General features: G+C 49.3%; 1 protein-coding gene across 4 annotated transcripts in view; it reads right to left on the bottom strand.

The window, feature by feature from the left end:
- The window catches only part of NOXRED1 (NADP dependent oxidoreductase domain containing 1), a 192,154-nt gene that overhangs the window by 14,609 nt on the left and 156,116 nt on the right, over window positions 1-21,429 (bottom strand). For all 4 annotated transcript variants that reach the window (XM_086936624.1, XM_086936623.1, XM_086936625.1 and 1 more), the window contains 2 exons: window positions 20,650-20,804; window positions 10,746-10,962 (listed from right to left, as the gene is read on the bottom strand). In XM_086936624.1, coding sequence (XP_086792750.1) covers window positions 10,746-10,962; window positions 20,650-20,804 — 372 coding nt within the window. The remainder of the gene's footprint in view (window positions 1-10,745; window positions 10,963-20,649; window positions 20,805-21,429) is intronic.

Here is a 21,429-nt window from a genome sequence, read left to right on the forward strand (position 1 = left end):
AGTCTCAATCAAAAGAGCCTCATGATTGTATATTCCTTACTGAGGAACAGCCAAAGGGTTGTGTCGATTTGCAAGATACGCCCCTTCCAGATGTAGATGGGAAACTATGGGTTGATGGGTACTGTTTGAAGTTGCCAGATGGTACAACCTCAGCTTCATATGCAATCACAACACTTGAGACAGTAGTGGAAACAGCTCACATACCACAGAAGTCGTCTCAAGCACCTGAGCTAATAGCTTTGACACGAGCGTGTGAACTTAGCACTGACTGATGTGTGAACATCTACACGGATAGCCACTATGCTTTTGGAGTGGTTCATGATTTTGGCCTACTCTGGAAGGAAAAAGGCTTTCTTACATCCCACGGGAAGCAGATAATGCATGGAGAATTAGTACATAACCTTTTGACTGCACTTACATACCCAAAGAAAATTGCTATTATGAAGTGTAGCGCACACAAGAAAATCATTGACAAAATAGGACAAGGCAATGCCTTTGCAGACCGCGTAGCCCGTGAGACTGCGATGCAACGAAGCACTACATCCATGTACATGGTTAAATTACAAGCTGAGCATTGGCATGATGTTAGAGAAGAAGTACTAGATGTACAGAGATCAGCTTCTGTAGCAGAACTTGAGCAATGGTCTAAAGAAGGAATATTGGACAATGAGGGTTGTTGGCGCAACAAAGACATGGATAAATGGAAATTGCCTGCAGCCCATTTACAACTTTTAGTTCAAATGCCACATAGGCTGGCACATGTTGGAGCTCTAGCAATACCTAAATTAGTTATGCAAGTTTGGGAGCATCCTGAAATTGCCAGCACAGCTGAAAGAGTAGTACAGTCAGGTTTATTATTGCCAGTATAATCCTGGAAAAGGGACATGGACTCCTACAGGAGGGTTTGCCACACCGACTGCAGCTTATGAAGGTTTGCAGATGGATTACATCCAACTTGAACGCTGTAATAATCTGAAATATGTCCTAGTGGTGGTATGTGCCTTCAGTAAATGGATAGAGGCATATCCTACAAAGGATAATACAACTCTCACTACAGCGAAGGTGCTTCTGAAAGAGTTTTTCCCTAGATATGGTGTTTGCAAACTTTTGTGGAGTGACAACGGACCTCATTCAAGTTGTTGAGCATGTCCTGAAAGGATCAGGGATCAAGCAGAAATTCCATGCAGTCTTCCAGCAGGATTAGTGGAGCGGTACAATGCTACTTTGAAATTGAAGTTGGCGAAAATACTGGCTTCCACGTCTTTGAAGTGGCCAGATGCACTATCCTTGGCATTGTTGTCCATAAGGTCGGTGCCACATTCACGATTCGGCCTTACTCCATATGAAGTGGTCTTATGGAGACCAATGAACATTTGGGGAGTTCCTAAGCCACGCCCCATACATGATATACCTTGTGTTCTGATGAATGATTATTTGATACAGTTAACCGACAGTTTGATTTCTATTCATCAACAGGTTCGAGAAGCTCTTCCTGACAGATCTACAGGTGAGGCCCACGAACTCCATCCTGGAGACTATGTGATGATCAAGGTTTTCTAGAGGTCGAACAGTTTGGAACCGAGGTGGAGAGGACCGGAGCAGGTGCTCCAAGCAAAAAGGATAGCAGTTTGATTGACGAACAAGAAGAACCAGGTGAAGAAACGTGTGTCGCCTGCCTTGATGGAACCTGCTGTGCTGACTGATCATAGAGAGATCTTGGAGACGGAGAAGGGCCACGCTATCTCACCTGACGAATCTGAGGAAGTCTTCCTGAACCACACGATTCCTGGAGCATCGCGATACCACTTAAGACCGAGGAAAGAATCTGCAGTGCTGGAAAAGACTGGTTGAGCTACCGCCCTGGGTTAGTGAAGCCGGGGTATTAGTTTTGCTGGCTGAACATGTCGACATCTATGCAGAGTGGAGGGGTTGGAATCTCATTATAAGCTCTCCAACCAACCATCCACGTTTTTTGTTTTAATTCTGGACGGGTACCTAATATTAAAATTCCGATAAGGACTCCCTGTTACCATTTTTATATCACTTATCATCACTTATTCTGCACCATTATCTCACCTGTGATTCCACGTTCACATTTTGTGTTGGATTGTATTCCCCTCCCTATTGCTCCACCTCCAGTGTTTGGCTGGCGTGGAGGTGTGTTAGCAGCCCTATGATGAAGCATGACACAGCTTGCTGTGTGTGAGGGCAGTTTTATAAAATTGATGCATTCCCATACACATATCTATCTCCACATAGCTTTTTAATCCCTCTTCTTTTTGTGAGATTTAAAATGGTTCTCCTGACCCATGCTTACTCCCATTGAAACATGTTCCCCAATTTACATACGAGAAAGGGTTCAAAGGGGACCACTTTTGCGAATAAAATACCAGTACATTTTCGAATGGCTTGTCAATGGAATTATGGTGTCAAACCATTGATACATCTGGTACCTGATAACAATTTGGAAGGGACGCCCCCAACACACTGCTTCCAAACTGCACATCGGTATACAGTCACAGATCCATTTTCCTGAGCGGAGTTTGCAGAGTTCCGCAGAGTAACTGGAAAACTCCACCAAATGCCACAGAGTTCTTTTAAAGCGCAGAGTAACTCTGAAACCCATTACCGCAGGTGCTTGTTGGTGAACCACCTGAAGTGCATCCAGCTCAACACCAGCTCCGTCCACAGACACGCCGTGGAACTATGGAACCTGCTCGACACCTCATCTCCAGACGTCGCCTTCCTCGCGGAAACCTGGATGAACGCCTCCTCAGCGCCCGACATCGCCATCGCCATCCCGGACGGATACAAGATCACCCGGAGGGACCGCGTCAACCAGACAGGAGGAGGCATCACCATCGTCCACAAGAACACCATCCGCATCACGACCTACTCCAACGATACCGTCGCAGGCGCCGAACATCTTCACTTCCAGATACACACCGACCCCAAGACCACACTCAGAGGCACCCTAATCTACAGAACCCCAGTACCTCGCACACAATTCAGCGAAGACATCGCAGACTTCATCAGCCCGCACGCCCTCGCCTCCTCCGACTACATCCTCCTAGGGGACCTCAACTTCCACCTGGAGAACGACAACGACAACAACACCACAACAACAACAACACCACCACCACCCTGCTGGACAATCTCGCCAACCTCGGACTCAAGCAACTGGTGAACACCCCCACCCACTACGCCGGACACACGCTTGACCCAATCTTCTCCTCCAGCAAGTACATTTCCTTCAGCCACTCCACCGGACTCCACTGGACAGACCACAGCTGCGTCCACTTCAGCTTCATAAGGACCAAGACTCACCACCACCCGCAACAGGCCCCCCGCAGGAGCTGGAACAAGATCACCACCGACCAGCTCATCACATCACTGAACCAGAACCCTCCCGCCAGATCAACGGACCCCAACCAAGCAGCCAACAACCTCACACATTGGATCACCAACTGCGCTGACGACCTCGTACCCCTGAAAAACCATCCCAGCAGGCCCAGAAGCAAGAAAGCCCCCTGGTTCAACGACGACCTCAGGAACTCCAAGAAGAACTGCACCCTCAAGAAAGCCTGGCGAAAAAACCCGACTACAGACAACATGACCGCCCTCAAGCACGCCACCCGCAAACACCACCAGCTGATCCACACCACCAAGAAGTCAGCATTCAAGGATCGACTAGACAACAACGCACACAACAGCAAGGAACTCTTCAACATCGTCAAAGAGCTCTCCAACCCCAGCGCTGGAAACAACGACATCACTCCCTCACAAGACCTCTGCGACTCACTCGCCTCGTTCGTCCACAGCAAGATTGCAGACATACACAACAGCTTCGGCGAACAGACCACGCACCCAACCACAGAACCAACGCCCCCCACCACCACCCTCGGCACCTGGACCCCGGTCAGCACCGAAGACACCATCCGCACGATGAACACCATTCACTCCGGATCACCAACCGACCCATGCCCCCACCACGTCTTCAACAAGGCCGACTCCGTCATCGCACCCCAACTCCAGGACATCATCAACTGCTCCTTCAACACCGCCACCTTCCCGGAGAGCTGGAAGCATGCCGAACTCAGTGCCCTCCCGAAGAAACCATCAGCAGACCCCACCGACCTCAAGAACTACCGCCCCATCTCGCTCCTCCCGTTTCCTGCCAAAGTCATCGAGAAGACCGTCAACAAACAGCTTGCCGCCTTCCTCGAGACGAACGGATCCCTCGACCACTCACAGTCCGGCTTCCGAGCCAACCACAGCACAGAGACCGCGCTCATCGCAGCCACTGACGACATCCGAGCCCTGCTCGACAACGGGGAAACAGCGGCCCTCATCCTCCTGGACCTCTCTGCAGCGTTCGATACTGTCTGCCACCGCACCCTAGTACAACGCCTCAGCAACATTAGAATCCAAGAGAAGGCAATGGGGTGGATCATCTCGTTCCTCGCCGGAAGAACCCAGAGAGTCCGCCTCCTCCCGTTCAGATCCGAGGCCACCGAAGTCATCTGCGGCGTACCACAAGGATCATCATTCAGCCCCACCCTCTTCAACGTCTACATGATCCCCCTCGCAGCCATCGCACGCTAACACAACCTAAACATCATCTCCTACGCCGACGACACCCAGCTGATCCTCTCCCTCACAAACAACCCCGCCACTGCCAGGACCAACCTACACGAAGGGATGAAAAACGTAGCTGAGTGGATGAGGAACAGCCACCTGAAACTGAACTCAGACAAGACGGAAGCCCTTATCCTTGGATCATCACCCTCTGCCTGGGACGACTCCTGGAGGCCCCCTGCCCTAGGCAGCGCACCCAAACCAACGGACCACGCACGCAACCTGGGCTTCATCCTGGATTCCTCCCTCTTGATGACCAGACACGTCAACGCTGTCTCATCATCGTGTTTCAACATCCTACGCATGCTCCGAAAGATCTTCCGATGGATCCCCACCGAAACCAGGAAGATGGTCACCCAGGCACTCGTCACCAGCCGACTGGAATACGGAAACACTCTCTACACCCGAACCACAGCCAAACTGCAGAAAAGACTCCAACGCATCCAGAACGCCTCCGCACGACTAATCCTGCACATCCCCGGACAAAGCCACATCTCCGGACACCTGAGAGACCTGCACTGGCTCCCTGTCAGCAAGAGAATCACGTTCCATCTTCTCACCCACACACACAAGGCCCTCCACGACTCGGGCCCCAGGTACCTCAACAAACGCCTGACCTTCTACACTCCCACCCGCCAGCTACGATCCACCAGCCACGCCCTCGCCGCCGTTCCACGCATTCAAAGAGCCACCATGGGAGGAAGATCCTTCTCCTACCTGGCAGCCAAGACTTGGAACTCCCTCCCCATCCACCTCCGTCTCACCCAGGACCACCTCTCCTTCAGGAAGCAACTCAAGACCTGGCTGTTCGAGCAGTAGCGGACCCCTATCCCCCAAGCGCCTTGAGACCCTCCGGGTGAGTAGCGAGCTATACAAATTTCCTGATTGATTGATTGATTGTGAACGGGAATAATAGACTACGGCGGCTCAGTGTGTTTCCTAGTTATTGTTGCTGGCAGCTTCATTACTATGTCCGCCTACTCTGCTAACTCATGTGAATTTGCACTGGATTTTGAATCCTAGCAGGTGAGGGGCATGGAAAACATATTCATCTAAAGCACAGATTCCGCAGCATGATTCACTGCGCACACCAATAAAATATGTAGTACTGCCAGTCTAGTCCACAAGATGACAAACGCCTCACGTTTAATGTGACGTGTAGGATGCTATCTACAGTGACTGTACATTGGTTATTATAATGTATACAAAGTGAGCACATCCATGAAAAGGTACTATCCAGGGTTATATATTACATTATATTATCACCCGCACCATGTTTGCTGCTACCCGAAGCACTGCAAAGCCAGTCTAAACAAATTGAAATAAATACATTATAAGGATTCTCCTGATCTGACACGTCAACGAGTGATCCACTGATGGAGACAGCATCATTTCAGAACAGAAGACTGGCCTACCGCACCTAGGAACTCCGGTGTTTCAGCTCGCATAGTACTCCAAATACGATAAACGCTACTTGCTGAGGCCACTCGCTACTGCCGGGAGCTGCTTCGGACTCTTGGAGTAGGAAGAGGTAGCGTAAGCGTTATTACTACTAGTGTACAACAAATGAAACTCCTCTTGCTCAGCCTCCCTGCCCTGCATACTGCTGGGAGGGACAGATCAGGGCCGGCTTTAGTAATTATGCGATAATCATTATTGGTGCCCCCACACCCCATGACCACCTCCTCCGATTCTCTCACTACCACCAGGCATAAGTGCCCATCATGTCTCCACTCATAGGTTATTGCTAAACACAGTGCCTTCCCATGAGGTCAACGCTCCCTCCACAGGTCAGCGCCCAGTGTGGCTGCACCTGTCGCACTGCCCTAAAGCCAGCCATGGGACAGACAAAGCTGACTTGGCTTCTGCAGTGACACCACCTGTCGTCTACCTGCCTGTTGTGTGAGCCATGGCGTGGCCCGCTTCCATCCTGCCGAAGGAGAAAGGGGATATCACCGCAAACAATGAAGAAGGGAAGAGAGATGAAGAACCCAGAAAAGGACGTGCCACAACTCTTCCTAGACTCGTATTTGCTGCACTTCCCCACAGCAAAGATAATTGGAGTCGCACACAGCCATTTGGCAAAGCAGTCACTGGAGAGACTGCCTTCCATACTTAACAGACAGAATAAGCAGTAGCTGCCGCTACTGTGAAGTGGTGAGGCGGGGGAGGCGAAACACAAAAAAAAGAAAGAATAAAAAATAAATAATAAAGCACTTACCTGCTCTGATGGCCGCCACCTTCCTCCCAATCCTCGCCTCCTTCCAGGAAATGATGCACACTGCACACAACGCTAGCTAGCTCCCAATCCCACCGCTGCTCACCAGCATGTGAGCAGAGCTGGAATTAGTCGGAGCACCTCGGTTCAGCGCTCAGACATTGACTGGGTGCCTGTGTTGGATCTCCACCCAGCTGTACAACACAGCTAGGTGGAGAAAGGGTTCATTTGCCTGATGGTTCGGCCAGCCCTCTGGGGCCGGCTAAACCATCATGCGCACTTAGCATTGCTCACCACTCCCCCCTCCTCCCTGGTGCTTGCTGCAGAGTCACTATGGCTGTCTCCGCCCCTCTGCTTAGCTGGCAGACAGCCGGCAGGACGCAAAATAAAATGGTAATAAAAATGCTTTATATTCATTTTATTAATTTCCTTGCGTCTGCTGGATTTCAGTGTGGGGGGGGCGACGCTCCTCTGTCATAACAGAGGAGCTGCCACTGAACAGGGCCACATGTGGTATCTTCCCTGACTAAATAACTAGGGCCTTTAGTTACAAAAAAGGTGATTTTGATTACCACCTCAATGAAACAATGTAGTATTAATTTACAGTGCATTGGGAGCCATCCTCTTGCGAACAGATTTTCCCAGGGATGTTGCAAAGCCCACTGAATTGCACGTTTTACCTAAAGCTCTAGGTGTGTGATGGCCTAAGAGGTTTTGACACAGGAAGCTGACCCGGGTCAGAGTTGTAGGTCAGATGGAGGCCATGCATCCAGGGTCCAACCAGCAGAACCGTTCATATCTCCGATCCACAGACTTGCGAGGGACTAGAACGTCCAAGCCCATCCATCATGACTGCTGACAGGGTTGACCCTGCAGTGCCAGCGAAGACCCGCAGGATGCCAATTTGTACAGCGTGTTTTGGGGTGTTAGTACCCTCAATCTGTGCAATACGTGGGTTTTCCAATTACAGGGCAATGATGGAGCCACAATGGGTGGTGAAGGGGAGGGGGTGCTGATGTTCTCTGGAAACCTAGTGCAATGACTTATTTTCTGGTCCTTGAACAGATGACTCAGTAATTGCTTTCATTATGTTTGGTAATGGGCTGGACAGAGGGAGCAGGGAATCGCATTAAAGAGGACAAATGGTGAACCAGGAAAGCAGAAGCGGCGTGACTGTAACAATTTAGTAAGGACTAGTAAGTTCCCTTGCATGAAGTTGGCGCTATGCATTCTAAAAACGGACACAAGCACTGTTCACTGGAACGATCGGTCTTTGGCTTGCCCCTTCAATGGAATCCTGGCAAAATCACTTCACCTCACTATAAACGTGGAGGGACGATCATACTTCAGTGTAGCTCCTACACAGCCAATGCACTGCTCACGGCAAACCGAACATGACGATTGCACCATGCAATGGTGATTGACAAAGCCACTGGATAACTCACTAACACTGGAAATGCTACTGTCCTATACAGTGCAACCCCAGAACACCAACTGCACCATTCACTGTAACCCTGGACCAAATCGAGGACCTGGCACAACGGTCTAAAGACTGCAGAGCACAATCAGTACAGAACTGTGAGTAGAGCTTACATGCTCAGAATGATGACTCGGCTCTGACTAAATTAAATAAAACTTGTGAGATAAATAGCTTGGCACTAGTATGAGTGACAGAGTGACTCATACTACTGTTCATGATTGCCAGGAATAAGCCATAGAAACACCACGGCAAACAAAAGTCCTGCTAAACCAAGATTTTAGTCCCAAAGGCTGCATTTTCCAAACTTTCCATCCAGTGCTCTAAGAAAAAAAAATCTCTTCTCTCAGCTTTATTTTGGATATCTCGTACATAAAAAAGGACATCAGGTCTTTGCTCTACATATGGCAGGTGTTCTGATTCCCTTACTCTAACAGCCACTACTCCATCGGGTCATCACAGCGTTTTTTCCGTAAGAGGAGCCACCGCGGGCACCGCCATTGGAAAATTAATGGTTCGCTTGACCTCAGAAGATTGAGAGTTTGGTTGAGAGGGTACTCCGCCACAAACGTGACGGAATACCCTGCCAGCAACCTCTAAATCAGGCCTTTGTTTCCTAGAACATCTATCTTCCTGCTGTTGGCTCTGCCGTAGCTGAAGAGATTAAACTGTGGGAGTTACATTACAATTTACCAGTGTCACCACTAGAGAATCTGAAATAGGATTTTCCCTGAGAAACGTAGGAAAAGATACTTATACTCTTCGTCTCTTGTAGCCTCTTTACAGGACATTCAGAAGATGGGATGAGGAACCTTTTTAAAATTAGTTCAATGAAAACAGAAACCAAAGGAGCAATTTGTCTAGTATACTGCTTAGGTTTTGCAGTCTCAAAGGTTGTTGAGGTATGTAGGGAAGGAGTAATAAGTCACAAATTTAAATCTCCTTGTTTTCCTCTAAGAGACCATGTGGAGTGCAACAGCATCATCCTATCTTTCTGGAATGCAAGCCAGAGGTTGGAACCAGGACAGAATGGAATCTAAAGATTAAGGAGAAAGAAGTCTCTTGAATCAGAGACTAAATGCAGTTCAGTAGTGGTTTGTCGAGTATATTCGGGAAATATATGTCCTGGAAATTTAGGAGCAAAGTTGTCGACTTGTTTGGGAGGCGAGTAATCTTTCCTTGGAGCCCTTTCCTAGGTTTGTACCACAATGATCCTTAGAGGCAAACAATTGGAAGGTTGTAGTGCCTGCAGTGGTATCCAGAGCAATAAATATGACCGTTGTCTCCCAAGATTGAATCCGCACTAGCTCCTCAGACAAGGGCTCTGGTGGTTCTGTAAAAGGTCAGGTGGGTCTAATCCTTCACCACATCTTGTGATGCAATGATGTTGAGTGTGGTCTCAATGTTGAAAGCAAAAAGGTCCTTGAAGCCAAGGTAGAGTCTCCTAAGTTCTCGCCCTGAAGGACCTCAAATGATGCAACAGTGAGCAAAAGAAACAGAGACCCCTCCACATGAGGCCAGGTCCTTACAGCGCACAGGAGTTACAATGAGGCCATTATTTCGTAGGAAACTTTGTGCAACAACAATTCTGAATTTTCCAACCATTCCACACAGGGTTTTAAGCCAAAACCAATCGCTCGCTGTCTGCCTTCTTTAGGATATCTTGTGACAAATGTTGCAACCATAAATGGTGTAAGAAGTCAGCAGTAGACCAAGCACACCTTGTGGTCATCCTCCTTGGACACTCTCCACCACTCTTCGGGCACATGTTAAAGAATTGCATTTTCAATGAAAGGAGGGAATGTTATGATAACAGTTGAACAAAAATGATGGAAACATGACTCCTATCTGAAAAAAGAGATGTGACAAAGAAAGAAATGCCCTACAACCACGAAGAAAGACATGAGTCCTATTGGAAAAAGAGATTTCTGTCCGAAAAAACCCATGTTCAGGGATTCCTTGTCAAGTGAATGGAAAAATGAACTGCTTCACAGACCCTGCTACCCATGAATGGGCAGCTTCAGCTTTTGAAATTCGTAAAGGAGAAGTTTATGAAGGAAGCACTATTTCATGCTTTATTTTCTCTTTTTTAGTGCATTTCACTTTTAAAATGTCAGTCTAATGTACCTTATTTCACTGATTTTTTTTAACTGAATATTTTAAAACAGAAGACACCGAAAACATTGCCTCCTCTATGCTCATTTTCTGTTTCAAATCCATTCCAAAATGGACCTGTAGGAATTTAATAATGTGTTCCGAGTTCCCACACATGAACAGTGGCGTTGAACTGTTTATACAACGCTGAGTGAATTCCATAAAAGGAAAACAAACGATACCACATGTACAATACATTGCAGTGATCCACAGCCTAGGGTCCCTACCCACGCTTTTCCAATTGGACTTTCAACTTACTCATCTTCAGCCATAAAGGAAGCAAAGGTCTTGTTGATGAAGTTCTCACGCTCAAACAGTGGGTAGGCTTTCTGTTCCTGGTTCTTGGCCAGCGGTCGCATGATCACATCATTAAGGACCTCAAGAGACTCCCTGTGGGCTAGGCTCCAGGCTTTGCAGCAGTTCAGGGCAGCATATACCACAGACTCGAACCATGTGGCATTCACTGTGATCCCACCTAAGCAGAAGTTAGAGACAGTTGGGTTTTCAGAATGACATCAAAGCAACAGGGTAGTTTAGTGCAGTTAACAACACATTCCTATCATATTCAGTTGCAGGGCAAAGACCACCCTCAAAAACTGTACGCTTCTCATAGGAACTGTCTCTCGTGTGAAGTTTTTTAGACATATATTTCATTTGACCCTACCTTCGAAAGTGAACTGCAGATTTTCAACATCCAAGTTCAACAACTAGATAGTGCTGCCTTTGCACTAACACGGCATGATTTGGCACTTTCTCCCCACATTGCTCCATGGCATGTTTCCCTCTTTTCAGTGCATTAGAGGACAATAGCTGAGCCACATCACAGAGGGACTGACATTGTGAAAAGATAACTGGTGTCCACAAGGCATCAACAAAATAGCCTTGAGGTTCAGCATTTAGTAATCTACATCCTCACCATTCACAAGAAGGCCTTTAAAATACAAATGCATTTATTTGGATTTTTCACACTTACAGTGGGTGTTTTGGGGACATTTATGGGAGTTCCATGCAGTGTAATAGTTTTAAAGTTGCCAGTAAATACACCCCATAATGCATTCACTGAGTGTTTTACGCAACCTATTTACCTCAGCATTGCCAGAGAAAATAGTTCTATTTACGTGTTACCATAGAGGCAAGCCACAACAGTGCATATTCAAACTGCAAAATGGTTCAACAAGACCATGTACAGATTAATCATAGAAACAATCAGTCAGGGCCTACCTCAAACTAACAAATAACCAACGAATCTCAAAAGCATACCCGGTCCAATTAAACAGTGGTCACTGCTCACCTTCCTTGTTCTACAAAAAAATCAAAGAGCTCTAAGACTCCCCCAAATCCATTACAAATAAATACACACCAAATCGGTATTCACCCTTTTGCCTCAAATGTACTTCATAGTTAAAGAAAATAGTGCTAACACCATCAGTCCAATAGGGAATGAGATTCCCTTTCACAAGTCATCGATTCATGGTTTCTAGGTGATGTCAATCGTGGAATTTTCCCTGTTTAAGCTGAAAGTAAATTAAAGGTAAGATATTCCATAGCAAGAATATTTAATGATCACCATTGACATTTGCTTATTGATGCAGGATCAGGCTTCTGTAATTTGAAGGCTACTGACAACTTTGCAGGTGAAATGAATTCCAAGATATCATCGACACAGACCTGAGACCGAATAGATCTACTCAGAGGGTGGAGGATGGGGTACGCCAAAATAGCCTTTATGGCCCAGAGACTTTCCTAGGATCATATGACCACCCTGGGGCACCACCACCAAATTTGCAAAAAGTCTGCGAGCATTCCACAACCTCTCCACCTTTTCAAGTGTAATACGGGATACATGCCGTACAATTTAGCTGGAGTACAGAACTAGTCATATAACATTTGTATGTTCTACTCTTTTCTTGTGTTATTAGAAACATGCTCCTACAAAGTGCCCCAGTCTTCTTCAGATATTTCCTGCATCAAAGAGGACTCCCAATGAGACCTGACTACCCACTGAAGTGCAAGGGGAAGAGCAGACCAGAATTACACAAATATTTGAAATAGTATATTTTGTTCCGGGACACGAGGCTACAAATGTCTCAACCTGGGAATAATATCTCACTGCAGCCATTTTACTTTGTCGATTGCACAATATCCCAGCTGTAAATCTTTTTTTTATTTTTTTTATTTTTTATTGCAGATACACAAGGAGCCATTATACAGTCTGCCGGGGAACCCCAGTATACATAAGCTGTTGTTACATTTCGCCCTGGAAGATACATGGCCATTTAGCCCACACCCCGGAGGTCGGGCGGCGAACATGTTCGATGTATTATTTGCACCTATGATTACCAGCTACAGTCGGTCATAGGCCATCCAAGTTTCTGCATTTTTAATTATTTGAACATACCTCCCCCCTCCCTCAGTGACTGAAGGTAACAAACTCAAGTTAGGATTCTTCTATATATAATTAGACGATAGAAAAAGCATCATTTTTGCATCTTTACCCTTCCCCCTTTCCCCCCACTATCAGTCAAGGACACTCATTCGTTCCAGGCCTGCCTTACCAGGTGGCCCACTACATCTTATGCGGTCAACATTATGTCTACACAGTCCAACCTATACCCCCGCTGTCTAAGAGCTGTGTCGCACCCCCCTTCCATCCCTCACCCTGCTACAGCCCTCCATCCAATCCATGGTAGTGTCTCCATTTAGACCAGACTTTCCGAAATGTTTTGGGACAGCCCCTGGCCTTATACGTGACCCTTTCCGCTGCCATATATAGGTCCAGGCCTCTTCTTCACTCCTCTAATTCTGGGGGTGCAGAAGCTCCCCAATGTTTTGCAATATCTCGTTTGGCAACAACCAATGCCAGGACCAAGAAAGTGAGTAGTGGGCGGGTCAGGTCTACTTCGGTCGTCATTCCAAGCAGCGCTAACTTGGGGTCAATGGGGATGTGAGCCCCGAGGATCTCCTCCAGTTCCCGGAAGATCTGCGCCCAGTACCTCTGTATTACAGCACACGTCCATACAGTATGAAAGAAATCCCCCTCTTCCTGTAGGCATCTAAGGATCCTGGTTCCTCTATTTTCCCCATTTTGCATAGACGCACCCTGTCGAAGTATGTTCTATGAAGAAAGTTAAATTGAATCAGTCGTAGCCTAGACTTGATAGCCACTTCCCGGGGGTGCATCAAGACTATCTCCCAGTCCAGGTCCTCCATCTCCCCCACCTCTGCCTCCCACGTGTGTCTAAGTTTGTTAAGTCACCCAGCATGAGATTCGTCAGTGATTTGTAAGTAAGGGACACCGCCTTCCCTACCATGTGTTCTTGAAGAAGCCTCCCTTCCAGTGATGCGTACTCAGGAATATCAGTAAGCGTGATATTTTGGGCCTTCCAGGCATGGCGCAGCTGGACATATTTGAAATGTTGCGTATTGTGTAGCCCAAACTCCGCCTGAAGAGCTCGGAACGACTTCAACTCCCCCCTTGCTATTACATCTCCTATGGTGGAAATGCCGATGTCGTCCCACCTCTGGAATCCGCGTAGTTTATGCAGCTCGTGCAGCCAGTGGCAATGCCACAGCGGTGTCTGCCGCGTGGGTTTCTTTTCCCAGCCCATGCGTTGTGTAGCTTTCGTCCATGCCCTTAGCGTTATGGATGTAGCAGGGAGAAGGTGGGCCCCCCGAACATTCCCGTAAAGATATCGCAGTATGTTTTTGGGCGCCAGCTTAGCTCTTTCTAATGCATACGTCGGGTGTTCCGCCGGCGCATGGAGCCAATCAGTAATTGGAGTCAGGTGTTCCGCCCAGTAGTAGGCCTCCAAATTGGGGAGTGAGATTCCCCCGCTATATTGCTGCCTCTGTAGTGTGGTCAGGGCCACCCTTGCCTGTTTGCCTAGCCAAAGAAAAGATCTTAAATCTGCGTGAATCCTGTTGAAGACCGCCGCCGGTAGTGGATATTATTCATTTTGCAGGGCGTATAGGAATTTCGGCAGAATAACCATTTTGTACATGGCCGCCCTACCCAGAAGTGTTAAAGGAAGCTGTCTCCAGCGGTCCATATCCGCCACCGCGTTCGTGATGATTCGCTCCAGGTTTCTTTGGAACGTAAGAGTAACGTTCGTCGTAATATAAACCCCGAGGTATTGGAATCCTTCAGCTGTTGTCATCAGTTCCCCTGGTAGTCTCCCCCACTGATTGCGCCCCGCGGATCATAGAGTACTGATTTGTGCCAATTTATGTTGTGACCCGCCATCCCCCCATAGCGCTCCAGCTCTCTGAAGAGCTCCGGCAAGGTTGTCTCTGGCTCCGTAATACAGAGCAGGACATCGTCTGCGTAGAGCGAGATCTTTTCAGGGTGCAGTGCCGTCTCCCCAGCGGTAAAGCCGTGGATGTTTGAATTGTGTCAGATTCTGGCTGCTAGCACCTCAATAACGGGCGTAAAGAGAAGTGGGGACAGGGGGCAGCCCTGTCTGGTACCTCTTTGGATTTGGAACTCGCGGGACAGTATCCCGTTGACCCGCACCCTGGCCCTCGGGCCAGTATAGAGTAATCGGATCCATGCCGTGAACTTTGGTCCGAATCCAAACTTCTGCAGCACTGCAAACAAAAAGGGCCAATGAACCGCATCGAACGCCTTTTCGGCGTCCAGGGAGAGGAACCAGTGTGGGACTTCTCTCTCCTTCACCTCTTGGAGCCAGTTGTGGGTTCTCCTGAGATTTAGCTTCGTCGCCCTATCTGGTAGGAAACCCGACTGGTCCATATGTACCAGGCCCGCGATGACCGCCCTCAAGCGGACTGCCAAGATGGTCGCCAGCACTTTCACTTCTGTGTTGAGTAAAGATATCGGCCGGTAGGAGGCACAGTCACTCCGTGGCTTGCCCTCCTTGTATAGTGGTATTATCATGGCCATAGTGAGGTCCGGTGGGAGTTCTCCCATCTCAAAGGCACCAACGAGGAGTCCCCTAAGATGACGGGTCAGTAAGTCCGCCGTGAGTTTAAAGAGTTCTGCAGGGAAGCCATTTGGGCCTGGGGGTTTACCTGGTCGAAGCCTGGCTATAGCACTTGCGATAAGGTCAGTTGTTATGTCCTCTTCCAGTGCCCCCATGTCTTCCGGGGATAGGACCGGCAAGGTGGTACCTTCCAGGTATTGAAGGGCCTCCTCGTGCGTCGCCAGGTCTCGGGTTCCGTAAAAGGTTTCATAATGGGTAGCGAAGGCCACTGCTATCTCAGCGTCGGTGCTGACCGCAGTACCCCTTGCAGTGTCAATACTGTCTCTCCACCTCTCCGCTCTCTCTTTTTTGCTGAGCCATGCCAATAATTTCCCTGACTTGTCTCCCACGTCATATAATCTGTGTAGGGTGGCTAATGACTGGGTCCTGGATTCGTTGGTTACCAGTTCCCGATATTGCTTCTGGACGTCGAGTAACCGCCATAGAGTGTCTTCGGACTTATGGGTTAAGTATTTGCCCTCCCATTTTAGAATAGCCTGTTCCAGGGCTGCTACCTCTGCCTGAAGCCTCTGTCTGTCCTCACCTAGTCTGAGTCTAATCCTATCGCGTAGGACCGGTTTCAGGGCCTCCCATAGAGTGATTTTCGAGTCTTCCGAACCTTCGTTGTCTGCAAAATATACCTTTATGTCTGTCCTCACGTCTCTCAGTATTTTTGCGTTTTGAAGATCCCAGGCTGCGAGGCGCCAGGATCCCGCGTCCCTAGCTCTGTCACGCCCCACTCTCACATACATCGGTGAGTGGTCAGATATGCCCCTGGCACTGTAGTCTGCGTTATCCCCTGTACTCAGATACTGCCTGGACATGAAAACATAGTCAAGGCGCGAGAACGTCCTATGTGCCCCGGAATAATAGGAGTAGGCGCGCTGCGTCGGGTGGAGCCACCGCCATACATCCGTCAGTCCCAAGGTGGACATCTGGCCAAATAATGCAGTCCTGTGTTCGTCTCCAACTGTACTGCCTGATCTATCCAGTTTGACATTCATCACATCATTAAAGTCTCCCCCTACCACCTGTATTGTGTCCGCTGTGTCGAAAAGTATGTTTGCAATCGAGGTATTCGTGCGTGACTGTAGTTTGGGTGGTGCGTAGACGGAGATCAGGGTATATGTGTGTCTGTTCCAGTAACCCTGCACTCCAGCATATGTGCCCTGTGGGTCAATCCATGTACGGGTAATAGAGAAAGGTTGGGATTTTCTAACTATGACTGCCACTCCCCTGGAGTCAGATGTGTATCCCGCATGGACCAATACCCTGTATCTGCCTCTAGCAATGAAGGCACACTGAGTACTCCTAAGGTGGGTTTCCTGCAGGAAAATAATGTCAGGGTCGATCTTTTTAATGTACACGTTCACTAGACCTCTCTTTATCTTTTATCCTAGCCCATTTACATTCCACGTCAGGATATTCAACCTCCTGCCTGCCCCTTGCGATGTGTCTACGGTACCTGCCATTGGAGAGCGCTGTGGCTATAGGTGTCCCCACCCTTACAGTTGGAGGTGATACGAAAGCACAGCCTGCTTAATTGATCCTGTACCTGAGTCTTCAGTGTCCCCCACCAATTCCCTCCCATTCCCCTGCCCCAACAAGCTTGAAAATCCCCCTCCCTCCCCTTCCAGTTGTGTCCGTAAACTAGACATAGCTTTCCGAAGGAGTAGGCCTGTCGCCCACCCACCAAACCCTCCCTAGTAAACACCAAACAACCCTACAAACGTGTCAAACAAAACACAATAAAGGTGGTGTGTCAACTTGCGTGCTTCCCTGTAGCGGGCTGCCATTCCAGGCCTGCAAGTCCACCAAGTCATCGATTCTCCATCTGCTTCTCCATGTTTCTGTAAGCATAGTGCGTCTCGCGTTCTAGGCCTTTCTCTGCTAGGATTTGGAGTCTTGAGTCTCGGACTCTGGCGCACTGTGCTGTCCCGACAGGTCCTGTTCCAGCACTCGGATCTCCCGTACCAACGGATGATCTGATTGTCCCTCTTCCTCTTCTCCTTCTCCACCTGATGTGTGGCTATCGAGTGTCTCTTCCTCATCTCCTTCCGATCGTGCCGTGTTGCGCAACACTGTAAATCCCGACCCCGGTGCAGCCGCACCTCTTCTTGCCTTCCCGGTATCACGGTCTCTATAAGGCGTTGCTGGGGTTTGCCTCTTAGATCGCCTGGATTTCAGTCTCTGGGGCTTCGGAAGTTCCCAGTGAGTCGCATTCTTCAGTGACCTATCCAGTGCATCACGTATCGCGGTCTCTCTGCTATTGAGGATCGGACGCTCTTCCAGCCATTGCCAGCCGTCTTCTGGGTGTGTGAAAAAGAGTGTCTGCTCATTGAATATCACCTTAAGTTTCGCCGGGAACAGTAGCATATATGAAATTTTTAAGTCTCTAAGTTTGGCCTTCACCGAGTCAAAGGATCGTCTCTGCTTTTGCACCTCCTGACTGTAGTCCGGAAATATCATGACGTGCGAGTTTTCCAGCCGAATCTCGCCCATCTTCCTCGCCTCTTTCAGTATCATGTCTCTGTCCGCAAAGTTAAAAAAACGTGCAATAACCGGGCGTGGTCTTGCCCCCTCCGGTGGCTTCGCAAGGAGAGCTCTGTGCGCCCTTTCTATTATGAAACACGGTGAAAATTGTGCCAGTGGGAATGTTTCTCTTAGCCACGAGTACAGGAAGGACACCATATCGTTCTTTTCAATTCCTTCTCGAAATCCGACAAAGCGTAGGTTGTTACGCCTGGCCCTATTCTCAGCATCGTCCACTTTCTAGATGAGCTGGCGATGTGAGGCCTGTAGCTCCGCCATGTCTTTTCGCAGGGTCGTGATCGAATCTTCGGCCTCTCCCAGCCGTGTCTCCGCCGAGGTGACCCTGTCGGACAGATTTCGGAAGTCCTGTCGTAGGAGTGTCACTTCCGACCCCACCTCGCCGATTTTGACCTCCAATGCCGCCCTGGACTCCTGGATATCTGCGCGGGAGGCCTGGATTGCCGCCATTAGTAGATCGGTGTCAGAATGCATGTTCGGGGCCGCAGGGAGGCCTTCCGTCACCTGGCGCGGCGCAGCAAAGTTGTCCATTGGGCCTTGTTTGGGTTCCTTCGCCGGGATCTCCTTTTTCCCCATGGTTCTTCGGGTGATCGCAGCCTAGGTGTTCCTCTGGCAAGTCGTCGTCCTTCACCCGGACGTTGGACGAGACCTCCAAGCGCTCCCTCACTAGCCAAGGCCTCCTCGGTCCCGACCCTCTATAGCTGCCTGTAAGGGTTCCAATTGGTAGGGCTCACTGTCTGGTCTCCTTTTGCCACGAGCCGGATCCCGGACTCTCCCGTTGTACCCCGTACCAGCTGCGGCCTCGTCCGTGTCTCCCCACCTCCAAGGATCTTCTCGGCCTGCCTCGGGTGTTGAGCCTGGCAACGGGTCAGTAATCCTCGTCAGGAGCACCCTTTGGTCCACTGCCTACCGGGTATGGATACTCCAGGCCTCTCGCCCTCTCCCGATCACGTACCACCAACTATTGCAGCAGTGCCCCTGCGTCGCAGTCCCCTTGCGTAGATGCTGTGTGGCGGTGTATCTTAGCGGTTACCTCCCCTACTCCGGCTAGTTGCGGAGGCGAGTGCAGTTAATTATGCTCAAGTACTTCCTTAGTTGCCCCAGGCTTGGTCGCTATTGTCGTCGCAATACCGGTGAGAGCTCGTCCCCATGATTTGCTACTTGCGCATTCCAGCATCTACGTCTGTGTCTAGGCCCCCATGGTGATGTTGGTTAGGGCGCCGATTTGTCTGTCGGTGCCCTGGGTCCTCCCGGCCGCCCCTCTCTTCACTCATTGGGCTAACTGCCGCGTCTTCCTGCCTCCCCGTGGACCCCCCGAGGACAAGCCTGTGTCGGGACCCAGCCGCGGCTCCCGCCCGTTGTGTTGTGGTCTGGGCGGGTTAAGACTGTACCTTCAGGGCGTCTCGCCGTTGCTGGCCCAATGATTGTCCGCCGCAGAAGCACCCTCCACAGTGTCCCACTGAATTCACCGCCACCGCCTGGCTCCCTGCACCGATCCTCCGGGGACCAGGAGCCGGGTTCGGAGTTGTGGGCGGGTTCCGACATCCACCTCCCGGGAGCCCGGCAAGCAGCGTAGGTGGTATGTCCCACACCCGCCGCGGCGCTCCACTCGTTCCGCCGCGACCACCAGTCTCCCTTCGCCAGTCAGTCGGGTGCTCGATTCGCGCCTCTCAGAGCCACCGGCTCTCCTTCGCAGCTCCGGGCACCATCTTAGTGTAGGTCCCCCTATAATAACCGATCTCCAGCAGAGTAGGAGGGGGGAGCCGACGCAAGGGCCTGCTCTGGGTGTGCCTGTTCTCGATCGTGTCTCCCACCTCGGCACCTTCGATCAGGGGGCGGGCAGGGAACCAGAGCTCACAGCGCCCGGAGATCTCAGGTGCCGACAGCCGCCATCTTGGTGCAGTCGGGTGCACGAGCAGGATACTCCGGAGCGTTTTCCCTGGTCAAAGCGCCGAAAATCTCAGTTTTCTCGCCTCTATCCGGAGCAGGACTCCTTCTGCCTCAGTTCAGTCGTGTTTTGGGGGTACAGGTTAAGTTTTTCCGTCGGATCACGAGGCAGCCTCTCAGGAGTTCCGCAGTTGCACGTCCTAACCGGCCATGCTGTTGGCCACGCCCCCCCAGCTGTAAATCTTGTACTATGTTTGTATTCCAGCCTAACTCCTATTAGTAGTAGATAAAAGATCAGGGGCCATATGTATCAACACATTTCCCCATAGACACAGAATGGGCAAAACCCTTTCATACATCTGGCCCTTGATCTATAGGCTCATTTACAAAATTGCAGGTACTCAGCCCGCCTGATGATGCAACATTGGCCCTTACCTCTACCTGCTCGACAGAGGTAGCCTACCATATTAAGAGATCACCGCTGTAAAAGCAATGATGGCTAGCAAGCGTACTCCAGCCAGCAGTATAGCTGGAGCACTTCCGCAAAACATTAATGTCAGCTGGCTGTCATGCCATGGCAGACAACTGGCAGCTAAGTTTTGAGTCTTCATGCAAATATGTTACAGAAGAGGATTCTGCCCCTATCACCCATTACAAGACAAGGTGATTAGTTCCCAAGTAAAATACGACTTCAAGTACCTCTTTAAGCACCTTTTCAACAACACACATATAGATAATTACATTACCCCTTGGGCTCCATGGACATGTGGCCTGGACAGCATCCTTGTCCTGAAGGGCAGCAACAGTGGTGCCTTGAGTCCCCCACTGGAAGCCTTGGAGTTCAGACTGAAACTGGTACTTGGGTCGCAAGATGGAGTTGTGGGAGAGGAGCAGTTTTAGCCTGAAAGAGGAGAATTATAGATGTCAGCTTTGTCAAGCTGGGATACAAAATTCATAAATAACTGGGAACAGACAGTCACCAGGCCTCGTACCCTTTAGAGCAAAAGGTAATTTATATCAAATTAGATGTTCTCTGCACTGCACAGCCCTACAGTGTATCCCAGAAACTGGCCACGTATACTGTCTAGCATATGATTCAGATGCAAGGAAAAGTGATGCAAAATTTTGCAGCAGAGAAATCAAACAATATTAGGTAGCAAATTCCAGTCTTGTCTGTGCAACAGTACTGAATCATACACACCTTCCGATGAAAGGGGCAAGAATAAAAACATTATATAAATGGATTTTCTTATGGTAGATTAGGAAAAATGAGTCGATCTGTACTGAAAAGGTTACTTTTTGGCTTAACATGATAGGTGTTATATTGGGACCACAACAAATTTAAAGTTTTTGACTATATTCTTTTAAAAAGCCTGACGAATACCCCTAAGGTTTAAACACACAACTCATGAAACTGAGCCTGATTTAGATCATAGTGGACGGGTTACTCCATCACAATGGTGACGGATAGCCCATCTGCCAAAATATGAATGCAATTATATCCTATGGGTTTCATATTTCGGCGA

Source organism: Lissotriton vulgaris, chromosome 9 (genome assembly GCF_964263255.1).
Source record: "Lissotriton vulgaris chromosome 9, aLisVul1.2, whole genome shotgun sequence".
In the NCBI taxonomy this organism is placed as follows: Eukaryota; Metazoa; Chordata; class Amphibia; order Caudata; family Salamandridae; genus Lissotriton; species Lissotriton vulgaris.